This window comes from Saccopteryx bilineata, chromosome 2 (genome assembly GCF_036850765.1).
Source record: "Saccopteryx bilineata isolate mSacBil1 chromosome 2, mSacBil1_pri_phased_curated, whole genome shotgun sequence".
NCBI classification, from domain to species: domain Eukaryota; kingdom Metazoa; phylum Chordata; class Mammalia; order Chiroptera; family Emballonuridae; genus Saccopteryx; species Saccopteryx bilineata.
The window spans coordinates 6,421,470-6,433,927 of record NC_089491.1 but is presented as its reverse complement, the minus strand read 5'-3'; the positions used below and the strand labels follow the sequence as shown (position 1 = coordinate 6,433,927).

Sequence of the window (12,458 nt, the reverse complement as noted above, 5' to 3'; positions counted from 1 at the left end):
GCACCCTCTGTTCTGGGTATCCCCGCTCAACCTTTTCCGTTCATATAAACCAAGGTTTAACCATTAACTTAAAAAAAAATGTTAGCGAATCTTAAATTTTCTATGTTGGGTATGCTAAGTGGGCACATACATCTGTATAATCTTTCTGGAGGGATGTTTGTCGATTTATATCTGGAGGCTTCTAAACATCCATTTTTGACCCAGTAATTTTTCTTTTGGTCAAAGATGTAGTCATTCATATTCCAAAATATTGCTGACGCCTTATTTATGTAGGCAAAACACACACACAAATACCCTAAGTGTCCACAGTAGGAAAGTAGTTAAGTAAGGTATATGTAACTTAAATTGGACTTGTTATACTATATTATTCAGCCATTAGAGATGAAGTTTTTGGCCACGGCCGGATAGCATTGTCCCAGAGTACAGAGGTTGCAAAGGTCAACCCCCGGTTCAACCCCTGGTCAGTACACATACAGCCATTAAATACTTACTGGGAAGTCACTGTGTTCCAGATGCTGTTTTAGGCATTTTGGATACAACTGTGACCAAAAGAGCTCCCTGCCCTCAGGGCACCTGCATTCTTGAGTAGAGACAGGCATTCAACAAGGACAGCAGAAATGGGTCTTTATCCCACGGTGTGGGGAGCATGCTCAGTACGGGTTGGACTGGAGAGAGGGCCTGTCTTGGGGGAGAGGCTAGTGGCTGTGACAGCATCCAGCAGGGTGGCCAGCAGATGCCTTCACTGGTCAGGGGACAGTGAAGCCAGGCCTGAAGGATGAGAGCACAGAGGCATGTGAGCAGTGTGACAGTGCATCGAATGGGACGAGCATCTGTCCTGCTCCTTGACGCTTTCACTTCCTAATCTCTCTTCCTGCCCAGCTTTTTCAAATCTTTTTATTTATTTATTTAAAATTTTTTTTCTAAAGTTAGAAGTGGGAAGCAGTCAGACAGACTCCTGCATGCACCCGACCAGGATCCACCTGGCATGGCCACCAGGGGCCAATGCTCTGCCCATCTGGGGTGTTGCTCCGTTGCAGCTGGAGCCATTCTAGCGCCTGAGGCAGAGGTCACAGAGCCATCCTCAGCACTTGGGCCAACTTTGCTCCAATGGAGCCTTGGCTGCGGGAGGGAAAGAGAGAGACAGAGAGAAAGGAGAGGGGGAGGGGTGGAGAAGCAGATGGGTGCTTCTCCTGTGTGCCCTGGCCGGGAATTGAATCAAATCTTTTTAATGGTGTCATACTATGTATCCTCCTGCAACTTTTAAAAAAGTAAAAAGAATTTAGGAAAGTTATCATCTTATAAGGTGTCATCTTAATTGTTCTCCGGTGTCCTGTACAGTGTTCATTCACATGATGCCACCATCCCCGCCATCCAGCTCCAGGGACTTTGTAATCATTTCCAACAAAATCCGTCCCCATGACTCCCTAACGCCCATTCTCTCCCCCAGCCCCCGGCACCCACCATTCTCCTTCCTGTCTCTATGAGCTTGACTGCTCTGGGGACCTCATATAAGTGGATTCGCACAGTATTTGCCCTTTTGTGTCTGGCTTATTCACTTAGCATGTTTTCAAGGTTCACTGTGTTGCAGCAGGTGTCAGAGTCTCCTTTTTAAGGCGGAATCCTATTCCCTTGTGTGGGTGGACCACATTCTGTCTCTCCAGTTATCTTTCCGCGGACACTTAGCTTGCTCTCACCTCGGGCTCCGGAGACTCATGCGGCTGTAAGCATGGGTGCACGAAGACCTGGTCAAGTCCCTGCGTCCCAGTGCGTGCCCAGGAGCGGGACTGCTGGGTCATCGGTGATGCTGTCTGATTCCCAAGGTGCTTCCGTGCTGTTTTCCGTAGTAGAAGGTGTGTCTACATCCACCTACGGTGCACAAGTTTCAGTTTCTCTGCATTGTCTCTAACACTTGTTCTTTTCTGTTTTCTTTTTCTTTTTTATTTCTCTGAAGTGAGAAAAGGGAGGCAGAGAGACAGACTCCTGCTTGCGCCCGACCAGGATCCACCTGGCATGCCCACCAGGGGGCGATGCCCTGCCCATCTGGGCTGTTGCTTCATTGCAACTGGAGCCATTTTTTTAGCGTCTGAGGTGGAGGCCATGGATCCATCCTCAGCGCCCAGACCAACTTTGCTCCAGTGGAGCCTTGGCTGCGGGAGGGGAAGAGAGAGACAGAGAGGAAGGAGAGGGGGAGGGGTGGAGAAGCAGATGGGCACTTCTCCTGTGTGCCCTGGCCAGGAATCGAACCCAGGACTTCCACACGCCAGGCCAATACTCTACCACTGAGCCAACCGGCCAGGGCCGCCTTCTTTTTTCATTTTTTCCGTTAGTAGCCGTCCCAATAGGTGAGACATGGTACAACTTGTTTTTATTACTGAGCATTCTCTGAGATTTTTATCTGTATTAATAATATAGGTCTCAGTCACTTACTTTATTCCAGAGTTTTAAATCAATATTTTGAAGTAGAATTTATATCCAGTAATCTGCATGCTTTTGGAGAGCGTTGTCGAATGGCGCCTCTTTGCCCCCCACCCCAGCCCCAGACAGCACTCGAGATGCTTTCTGTCCCTGCAGACGAGTTGTGATTTCAAGTGCTTCTGATCCACTTTACTGAGGTGTAATTTACATAAAATAAAAATGCAGGCGACTTCCCTGGCCTCCATCTTTCTTTCTTCGGGGCCAGGGAACCTCGCTGGGCGGGATGCGCGCTCTGTATTCAATAAAGCCTTTTGTTATTCCACACTTGGTGGCTCTGGCCCCTTCATTCCTTCTCGGCGGGGAAAAATACCTTACATTTTAGTGCCAAAACCCAGAAGGAGTTGAAGTCCACAAGGACCGCTCCTCTTCCTCATCCCCTCCGAGAAAGAACCAGGATCTCTGACCTTCCACCCACTTTGGCACACGGTGCGGTAAGTCCCCTGCCTCCAGCCACCCTTGTGTTCTTTCCTCCGAGACTCCCTGTCCGAAATCATAACTACGTCAGGGAAGTCTTTCCATCCGAGTGCATGTGCTTGTGGAGACATCCCAAGCACATCCACTTTACCTTATCCATCTGTGGCCAGACCTTGAGATTTAGGATGCTAATACTCAAATCTGACCACTCCGAGAACTGAGGGCAGCTGTGGGGGCACAGGAATCTCCCTCCATAAAGAAGAAGAAACTGTTCTTCTCTGCTGTGGCCAGGCCACAGAACCCACTGAATTAGCCTCCTGAAGGGACTTTCGGTTTTAACACCCTCACCAATTTTACTATCGCCAAAAAAGCTGGGAACTGATTGGAGATCTCTTACATACATGGCTCCTAATTATTTGCGCACCCGTCCTTAATCTCTGTGCCGCCTGTTCCACCGCACAGGCCTTTTTCTGGCCAGAGAAACCTCACCTAAAACCTCCACTCCTGATCTTTCCTTCTCTGCGGACTCCCAACTCTCTCTCCCTCCTGTCTGACCCCCGGGGGCACCCCTCTCTCGGGACTTTTCTCTGGTCTCTCTGCAGACCTCTTCTGTGCTCGAGTCTCTTCCCTCTGAGAGCCCCCTCCCCTCCCTTCGCAAAAACTTGTTTAAAAAAATGCATGCACTTTTCAGCTATACTTCCCAAGGTTTGACCTGGTTAAATCCCACCCCAGTCAAGATCTAGAACACTGCAACACCACAGAAAGTTCCCTCTTGCCTCTTTGTGGTGTAGCCTCACCCTCCGCCCCAGGCAAGCACTGGTCCAGTTTCTTGCGCCGAGGATTATTTCTGTCTACAGACTCGCACTGCATGACGACTTTGGTCAGTGATGGACCACAGATATGATGGTGCTCCCGTAAGACTATAATGGAGCTAAAAGTTCCTAGCAAGGTCGTAGCCATTGTGCTGTTGTGACATCGTAGCACAAGGCAGCACCCACGTTTGTGGTGATGCTGGTGTAAGCACACCGCTGTCCGTCGTGCAAGAGTACAGGAGGTACAATTATGTGCGGGGCATGAGGTTTGATGACAGCAGTAAGTAACTCGCTGGTTTATGCGCTTACTATGCTTTTCATCATTAGCGTGTACTCATAAAAATAGTTTGCTGTAGCTGTTCACCATTTTTGGTGGCTCGGTAGTGCAGTGGTGTGTGACTGTCACTGTTTACCTCGTTGCCTGTTGCTCACTGAGATGATACATAGTGTCCCCCAGTATAAGCAGTGCTACAGAATAGCTTTGTTTCCTGTCTTTGTGGACACCCTTGATTACTTGCTTAGAAAAAAATGTAGAGCCAGGTTAACCCTCTGGACTATTCTTTACCATTTGCCTTATTTACTTATTTATTTATTGAGAATTTTTATGAGTTTATTTGAGCCAAACTGATGACGTATGCCAGGGAGCAAGATCTCCAATACTCCGGTAATTTAAACTGGTGATTTGTGTGTGCAGCGGAGTGTAGATTGCCAGTGATCGGGGCTCCCTTTGGTGAGGCCAGACAGCACAGGGCTGTAGCGTTGGGGCCAGCAGAACGGGGAGTAGGCCCAGGTGGTTTTGTCAAGCCCTTGAGCTAAGAATTGTTTTAAAATTTAATTTTAAAGAGAGAGAGAGAGAGAGGGAGAGAGAGAAACATCAACTTGTTGTTCACTGATTTATGCATTCACTGGTTGATTCTTATATGTTCATTGGTGATTAAACCTGTACCTTAGCATATTAGGACGACGCTCTAACCAAACGAGCTACGCAGCCAGGGCAAGAATAAAAAAATACTTTTAATGAATTGTAAATAAAAAAACAAAAATAAGAGTATGTGTTAAGAATCGAAGTGGCAGCAGAGCCTGAAATATTTACCACCACCTGCACCTTTACAGAGACGTGTGCCGACCCCGGCTTTAGAGATGGGGGCAGCAGGCCTCAGCGCCACGCCCACAGCTCTCAGCCCCCGGCTGGCCTGGGCAGCGGTCCTTAGTTGCTTAGGCTCCGCTCTGTTTTCTTCATCGGCAGAACAGGGGCAGTGCGAGCACAGGCGTGTTAGCCACACAGCTTTTGGTTTTTCTATCTGAAATCACAGAAACTTGAATATTATAGTTTGATTGTATGTGTGAATCAAGAGTGGGCCTGTCGCCGTCATCCTTGTCGTGGGCACTGTTCCTGGCACTGGCATCAAGCTTATAACCTGGCTGCACCATGTAGCTGGACACACGGGGCATTTATCAAAGACACTTAAAAAACCAACCAACCAACCACGTACTGCAGCTCAAAATAACATGGGACTGAGTGCAAACAGCTGAGAAGACCCCAAAATCTGGCTTTGAGTGAGGAGGCTTAGAATTGAGAACTTTGCACCTGTCATTGTCATGTGACCATTTTAAATGTTAGCTGCTAATCTCTCCCTAACATTTTAAATGTTAGCTGCTAATCGCCACTGAGGAAAGGGGGCAGTGGCGACATGTGGATGACCCGGTTGTGCCTGCAGCCTGGGGTTGCTCAGGACTTGGGGGTCAGGAGTTCTGAGCAGCACAGTGTCATTGGGAGGCTCGAAGGATGATCTGAGGGTCCCAGTGACTTGTGCGGAAGGGACTGAGCCCTCTGTCCTGAGGGTTACAGGGCTGTGACGGCCACTAGGAGCCGTAGTTGGAGAGGCCTCGTGTCCCTCAGACCTCTGAAGGCCCCTCCTCGTGGGAACACAGAGGTAAGGCCCCGCTGTGCCTGGGAAGGGCCCGCTAGCACTGCTAGTCGGCACTGAGTGACCAGTAGCACTACCTGAGGCACCCTGGCTTGCCTCCCCAGGCTCCCTGCCAGACCTGTCACTCCGGCCCTCTGCCCACCAGTGTCCACTGTCTACGGAGGATGTGGATGTTGGCTGCCCGTGCCTGGGAAGGGCCTCTAGTGCTGCTGGTCGGCACTGAGTGACCAGAGAACAGTAGCACTACCTGAGGCACCCCGGCTTGTCTCTCCAGGCTCCTGCCAGAGACCTGTCACTCCGGCCCGCTGCCCACCAGTGTCCACTGTCTACGGAGGATGTGGATGTTGGCTGCTTCCTGGGGGCGTCGCTGTGCACAGAGGTAGGCCCTTAGCACAGACTGAGGAAGGAGTATGGATTTTTCTTTTTAGGCAAAATAATAGAATTGGTTTTTTTGTTAGTTAGTTTGTTTGTTTTCCAAGTCCTTCTCTTTTAGAAAAACATACATGAATGAAATGATAGGATATCTGGGATTTTCTGCAAAAAAGAGGAAGTGGGAGGTTGAGATGAAGGCAATCAAAGCTGGCCTCGAATTAATTGCTGAAGCTAGGTGGTGGTCAGGTGGGGGGCGTGATGCTGTAGTTCCGTCCACTCCTGCCTGGGTTTGCATTTTCAGTAAGTCAGAAAGAGAGAACGTGAGCAGGGGCCTTAAGGCTCCGACAAACCTGGGTCTCAGCTTTAGCTCCAGCACGCCTATCTGTGAGACCTGGGCACGGAGGAGCCCTTGCTGGGGCTGTAAGACGGGGCTGGCTGCCGCTGCCTCGGACAGTGCTGGGGGAGCTCCTCATCTGGCACCTGGCACCTCGCCGGCCCACCTGTTCTGGCTGGGAGCCTGGGATGCCTGGCTGACCATCTGGGGTGGGGGAGGTGGCTCAGGAGAAGGGCCGGGGTGTCTACCTCCCTCTAGTGGACACGTGGCCTCTGCCTTTCATTAAACCCTTCTCTACTCCACTTACAGCTTTGGCTGGTTTGGGCTTTTCTTTTTCTTTTTCTTTTTCTTTTATTGCAAGAGAGAGAGGGAGAGAGGGAGACAGGAAGGGAAAGAGATGAGAAGCAGCAACTTGTAGTTGCGTCACTTTAGTTTTTCATTGATTGCTTTTCCTATGTGCCTTGATAGGTGGGTGAGATGCTGGGGGGGGGGCTGCAGCCGAGCCAGCGACCCCTTGCTTAAGCCAGCAACCATGGGATCATGTTGATGATCTCATGATCAAACCAGCAGCCCCGCGCTCAAGCTGGTAAGCCTGCGCTCAAGCCAGATGAGCCCACACTCAAACTTGTGACTCTAGGGATTTGAACCTGAGACCTCAGCATCCCAGGCTGATGCTCTTTCCACTGTAGCACCACCGGTCAGATGGTTTTGGACATTTCTTGGCAACAGTTTGGAGCTAGAATCAGCAGTCAGAGTCCTTGGTATGATTTCTGCTCAAATATTGGGTGGTGGAGGCATTTATTCAGTTATTTATTTTTAAACATTGTCTTTTGAAATAATTATAGTTTACAGGAAGTTGCCAAAAATGTACCAGGAGGTCCCACATGCCCCTCAGCCGGTCCCGCCAGTGATACCACACCTTTGGTGTGGCTGTGGTGCGGTATCACAGCCAGAAAGGTGACATTGACTGATTCCGACTCCACCAGTTCGCACAGGCCCATTGAGAACCCTCCGAGCGTCTGCCGTATCTAACCTGGGACTCTTTTGTGTTTCCTGTAGGTGAGACCAGGCCAGGATGGGGGACTCCAGGGACCTTTGCCCTCACCTTGACTCTGTAGGGGAGGTGACCAAAGACAACTTGCTGCTTAAATCTAAGGTAAAGCGTCACACATTATGAGGCCGAGACCCACGCTCAGGGCTTCCACGTTTTTGGAGTACTGACATTCCTGAAGCAGCAGAACTGGCTTCGCAACAGCCTCTGCTTCTCCTGCGGGAGAGGCAAAGCTGGCGTCTGCTCTAGGGGCCTTCTGGGCCGGTGTCATCACTGTCAGCCACTGCCCCTCCCACCTGTCTGGGAGGCACCGAGGCTCCGCCCATCCGCCCCCGCAGCAAGTGCACAGAGCCTCTCTAGGGCAGGGAACGGCCCGCCCTGAGACTCTGCGCTGAGACTCTGTGGACAGTATTTATTACCCCGTGCCTGGGGGAGGGCTCAGGGTGACCGCCATGAGGAGGTGGGCCTCTGAGAAGGGAGGATGTGTCATCATCTTTCTATGTTAAATTAAAATTTTTCTGAATAGGTAAGACTCTCACATGGTTCAAAAATGAAAGATTATAAGAATAGAAATGGGCCTGACCTGTGGTGGTGCAGTGGGTAAAAGCGTCGACCTGGAACGAATAGCTTGCCCATTCGAAACCCCAGGCTTGCCTGGTCAAGGCACAAATGGGAGTTGATGCTTCCTGCTCCTCCCTCTGTTTTTTCAATCTCTTTCTTCTCTCTTTCTCTCCCTGTGTCTCTTCTCTCTAAAAAAATGAATAAATAAAATGTAAAAAATAAATAAATTAAAAAAAAGAATAGAAATGGCCTGACCAGGCGGTGGCGCAATGGATAGAGCGTCGGACTGGGATGCAGAGGACCCAGGTTTGAGACCCTGAGGTCGCCAACTTGAACACGGGCTCATATGGTTTGAGCAAAAGCTCACCAGCTTGGACCCAAGGTCACTGGCTCCAGCAAGGGGTTACTCGGTCTGCTGTAGCCCCCCTGGTTAGGGCACATATGAGAGAGCAATCAATGAACAACTAAGGTGCCGCAATGTGCAACGAAAAACTAATGATTGATGCTTCTCATCTCTCTCCGTTCCTGTCTGTCTGTCCCTGTCTATCCCTCTCTCTGACTCTCTCTCTCTGTCTCTGAAAAAAAAAAAAAGAATAGAAATGTGGCCTGACCAGGTGGTGGCGCAGTGGATAGAACGTCAGACTGGGATGCAGAGGACCCAGGTTCTAGACCCCGAGGTCGCCAGCTTGAGCGTGGGCTCATCTGGTTAGAGCAAAAAAAGCCCACCAGCTTGAACCCAAGGTCGCTGGCTCCAGTAAGGGGTTACTCAGTCTGCTGAAGGCCCGCGGTCAAGGCACATATGAAAAAGCAATCAATGAACAACTAAGGTGTCGCAATGTGCAACGAAAAACTAATGATTGATGCTTCTCATCTCTCTCCGTTCCTGTCTTTCTGTTCCTGTCTATCCCTCTCTCTAACTCACTCTCTGTCTCTGTAAAAAAATAAACAAATAAGAATAGAAATGTGGGGCGCTCTCCCCTCTGAGCACACCCACACCTTTCCCGTTCCCTCCCCCCCCAGGTCCCCTGAGCTCCAAGGCCCCTTCTTTGCCTCTGTAACTTGTTTCCTGGGCCCGTTTCTTCTACGACTCATTTCTTTAACCTCTGTGATTTTCTAAATAAACTTTCTCTTATTCAAGAAAAAGAGAAAGAAATGTCAAGAAGCCCCCTCCTGCCCCCTGTGCGCACCCTCCCCAACCCACTCTCAGGTAACCACTTCCATTAGTTTAGTTTGCATCTTTTCAGTTTCTTCATGCAAACATATGAAAATAGGCTTATTTTTCCTTTCCCCCTTTATTTCATAGAAGGTAGCATACTGGAGACCCTTTTATAGCGTGCTTAATTCACATGACCACGGTCCTTGGAGGGCTCCTGACGGTGGCCCACTGGGACAGCTTTCTCACTGCTTGTCTTGTTGCACTCTGTTTCACCACGTGGACTCGATAACCGACCCTCCGCGGGTGGACAGCTGGGCTCTTTGCCACCTACCGCTGGAGCAAGTGACGCTGTGATGAACGGTCTTGTAGAAATGTCACTCTGCAGGGACAGAGCCCCACGCAGGGCACATTCCCAGCAGTGGGGTCGTTGGGTCGGGTTCTTAGGCATGTTGTCAGCTCTTTGTTCTGGGCATGCAGGCCGGTGTTCAGCCTCCCTGCACCAGCAGGTGCTGCTGGCCTTTGGCCTGAGCTGGTTTAGTCCTGGCCAGCATGAGGGATCAGTTCTTCAAAGTACCTGTGACTTCTTTTGAAGTAGCTTCGCTTCTTGTGCGGTTGGGAGGAGGGACTGTGCGAGGTCCTGCGCCTTTGCCTTGTCTGATGCTGAGTTTCTTTCCCAGCCTGCCCAGAGGACTAAGGGAACCCACCGGAGGACGTTTCCTCCAGAGGAGGCGGGAATGGGGGCGTGTGGGAACAGGGAGAGGAATGAGATGGGAAGGGGGAGGCAGAGCACGGGAAGGCGTGGGCTGGGCCGTGCAGCCTCTCGGGAGTGTTTGGGTTAGAGCGGTTGGAGACATGTCGGGTCTGCGTTTCAGAGAGCATGCCTTCAGCACCTACAGAATGGAGCCAGCACTGTTTAAAGAGACCCTCAGGGGGCGAGGTACAAGCTGGCAGCTCACAAGGAAGAAAAAGTAAACTATCTCGTGTGAGGCACTGAGCTCCATGATCACAGTGCGGGTTGAGAAACCCGTCCGCAGCTGGCTGGCGAAGGGCCCAGCCAGAGTTCCCGCGTTCTGTTACTAGAATGAGCAGGGGAGACATTGGTTGACAAGAAGAAGGCTCTGTCACTCAGATCACCAATAACCTGGTTGTTTTTTGTGGTCCACAAGTATATTGATCTAATTTGTACAGACCCTGTGAAGTCACAGGAGTACACAAAACAGGCCACCTCTTTTTCCTGGAGCCCATTGTCTGGGGGTGGGGAGGGAGGAAGAGGAGAAGGTGTGATGAGATTGCAGATGAAGGGTCTAAGTCTCAATAATTGTATGGAAAATGTTTCTGCAGGCACATAATAAAACACAAGTCAAGCAATAAAGGGTAAAACGGGGAACAAATTTAGATCCATGGGCTGGTGAGAGCCTTTCTGGTGCAAACTAAGCGTCTAAGGGGAGACATTCAGTCCTGAGTGTCAGCGAGGCGGGTGTGCCCTCCCGGCTGGAGCGGCTGGGGCTCGGAGGGTCCCCCTCAGGCTGTCACAGCTCCAGCTTTCTCCTTCGCCTCCCACAGGGCAGCTGTCAGACCTGTGGTGTTTCTGGGCCGAACCTGTGGGCCTGCCTCCAGGTAAGACGGAGCAGCTGCCGGGTGTGCTAGGCTGGGAACACCTGTCCCCTCTGGGCACTGCCGGAACCTTGGGCAGGGACACAGCGCGTGAATGTCTCAGGTGCAGTTCCCAAGCCAAGCAGACCCCAGAGTCAGCCAAGTCTCTGGCTGGCCACCTTGGCAGCCATTAAAATGACAAGAGGAAAAAGCAGGTCTAAGAAAATTCTGGACGGGATGGGCCCATCTGCATAAGAGGCAGCATTTCCTACTCACACATGTGAGTCTTGATTTAGGGTTCTTGCTCTGAGCCTGGGCACTTTTAGCAGCAGCCTGTCCCACTGATGACTAGGAGCCACGCACAAGGACATCCCTGCCCTGTAGGGGGTGGGGGAGGGAACTCCAGGAGAAGGTGCCTGTGACAGGCGTAGCAAGGGGTGTGGCTGTCCACAGCATCCAGTAGGATCTGGTCATGTTTTGATTATTGTTTATTAAAAAGACCAACAGCCTGACCTGTGGTGGCGCAGTGGATCAAGCATCGACCTGGAAACGCTGAGGTCGCAGGTTCAAAACCCTGGGCTTGCCTGGTCAAGGCACATATGGGAGTTGATGCTTCCAGCTCCTCCCCCCTTCTCTCTCTCTGTCTCTCCTCTCTCTCTCTCTCCCCCTCTCTGTCTCTCTCTCCTCTCTCTCCCTCTCTGTCTCTCTCTCTCTCCCTCTCTGTCCTCTCTAAAAATGAATAAAATAAAAAATGAAAAAATTAAATAAATAAAAAAAGACCAACAACATATATCATAACATGATGGTTTTTGGTGGGTACTAGAATTATGGGTAATATTGATATATTGATTTTTCTCTAATTCTCTAGTATTTTTAAAATTTTCTACACACACGTTTTACATTTTAAAATCATACTAAAAATGACTTCATATTTTTAAAAAAACAAATGCAAGTAGAAAAAAAAAGACAGCTTGAGGTGGTGACGATGTCACAGTTCAATTCTGTCTTTGCAGAAGACACAGGGCCCCCCGGGGGACCCTGGCTTCATCCTTTTGGTCCTGACACTCAGTATAAAATATATTGTAAGACACTATCTGGCCTGACCTGTGGTGGCGCAGTGGATAAAGCATCGACCTGGAAATGCTGAGGTCGCCAGTTCGAAACCCTGGGCTTGCCTGGTCAAGGCACATATGGGAGTTGATGCTTCCAGCTCCTCCCCCTTCTCTCTCTGTCTCTCTCTCCTCTCTCTCTCCCTTCTCTCTCCTCTCTAAAAAAATGAATAAATAAAATTAAATAAAAACAGTATTTAAAAAAAAAAAAAAAAAGACACTATCTGGGCCCCAGAGTGGACGGCAAGAAGTGTGAGACATGGACCCGCCTCCTGGGAGCCCACAGTTCCCCCAGAGAGACAGATACAGAAAATTCACGCAGAAAACCACGTCCCTTCTGTCTTGAAAGGCCCTCGGCAGCCTGTGCAGGGCTGACCACGGGTGGAAAGGCCCGCACGCGCTCCCGGGGAGACACAAGCCCACTGTGGGGAGGCCCGCCATGGGGAGGCCCGCGCTGGTCCTTGGTAGATGGGTAGATTTGGGAGGGGAGAGGGCAAGGCCAGAGGCAGGGTGGTCAGGGCCATGCTGGCTGCACCACGGGGCACCGGATCAGCTCTGGGCCCCACCACCTCTGCCCATCCAGCATCCTCCACTAGAAAGTGGCTGAGACCCAGGCATCCCACCAGAACTGTAGACCCCAGTGACTAGCCCAT

At 50.5% G+C, this 12,458-nt stretch overlaps 1 protein-coding gene across 5 annotated transcripts in view; it reads left to right on the top strand.

The window, feature by feature from the left end:
- Window positions 1–12,458, top strand: part of USP20 (ubiquitin specific peptidase 20) — a 37,020-nt gene that overhangs the window by 4,574 nt on the left and 19,988 nt on the right. For 4 of the 5 annotated variants that reach the window (XR_010729026.1, XR_010729027.1, XM_066255962.1 and 1 more), the window contains exons 2-3: window positions 7,395–7,491; window positions 10,667–10,720. Coding sequence is in view for 3 of the 5 variants with exons in the window: in XM_066255962.1 (XP_066112059.1) it covers window positions 7,411–7,491; window positions 10,667–10,720 (135 nt within the window). In the remaining 2 variants the exon portion in view is untranslated. Of the gene's footprint in view, window positions 1–5,903; window positions 6,009–7,394; window positions 7,492–10,666; window positions 10,721–12,458 lie in introns of all 5 variants that reach the window. The other variant, XM_066255964.1, reaches the window with a different exon arrangement.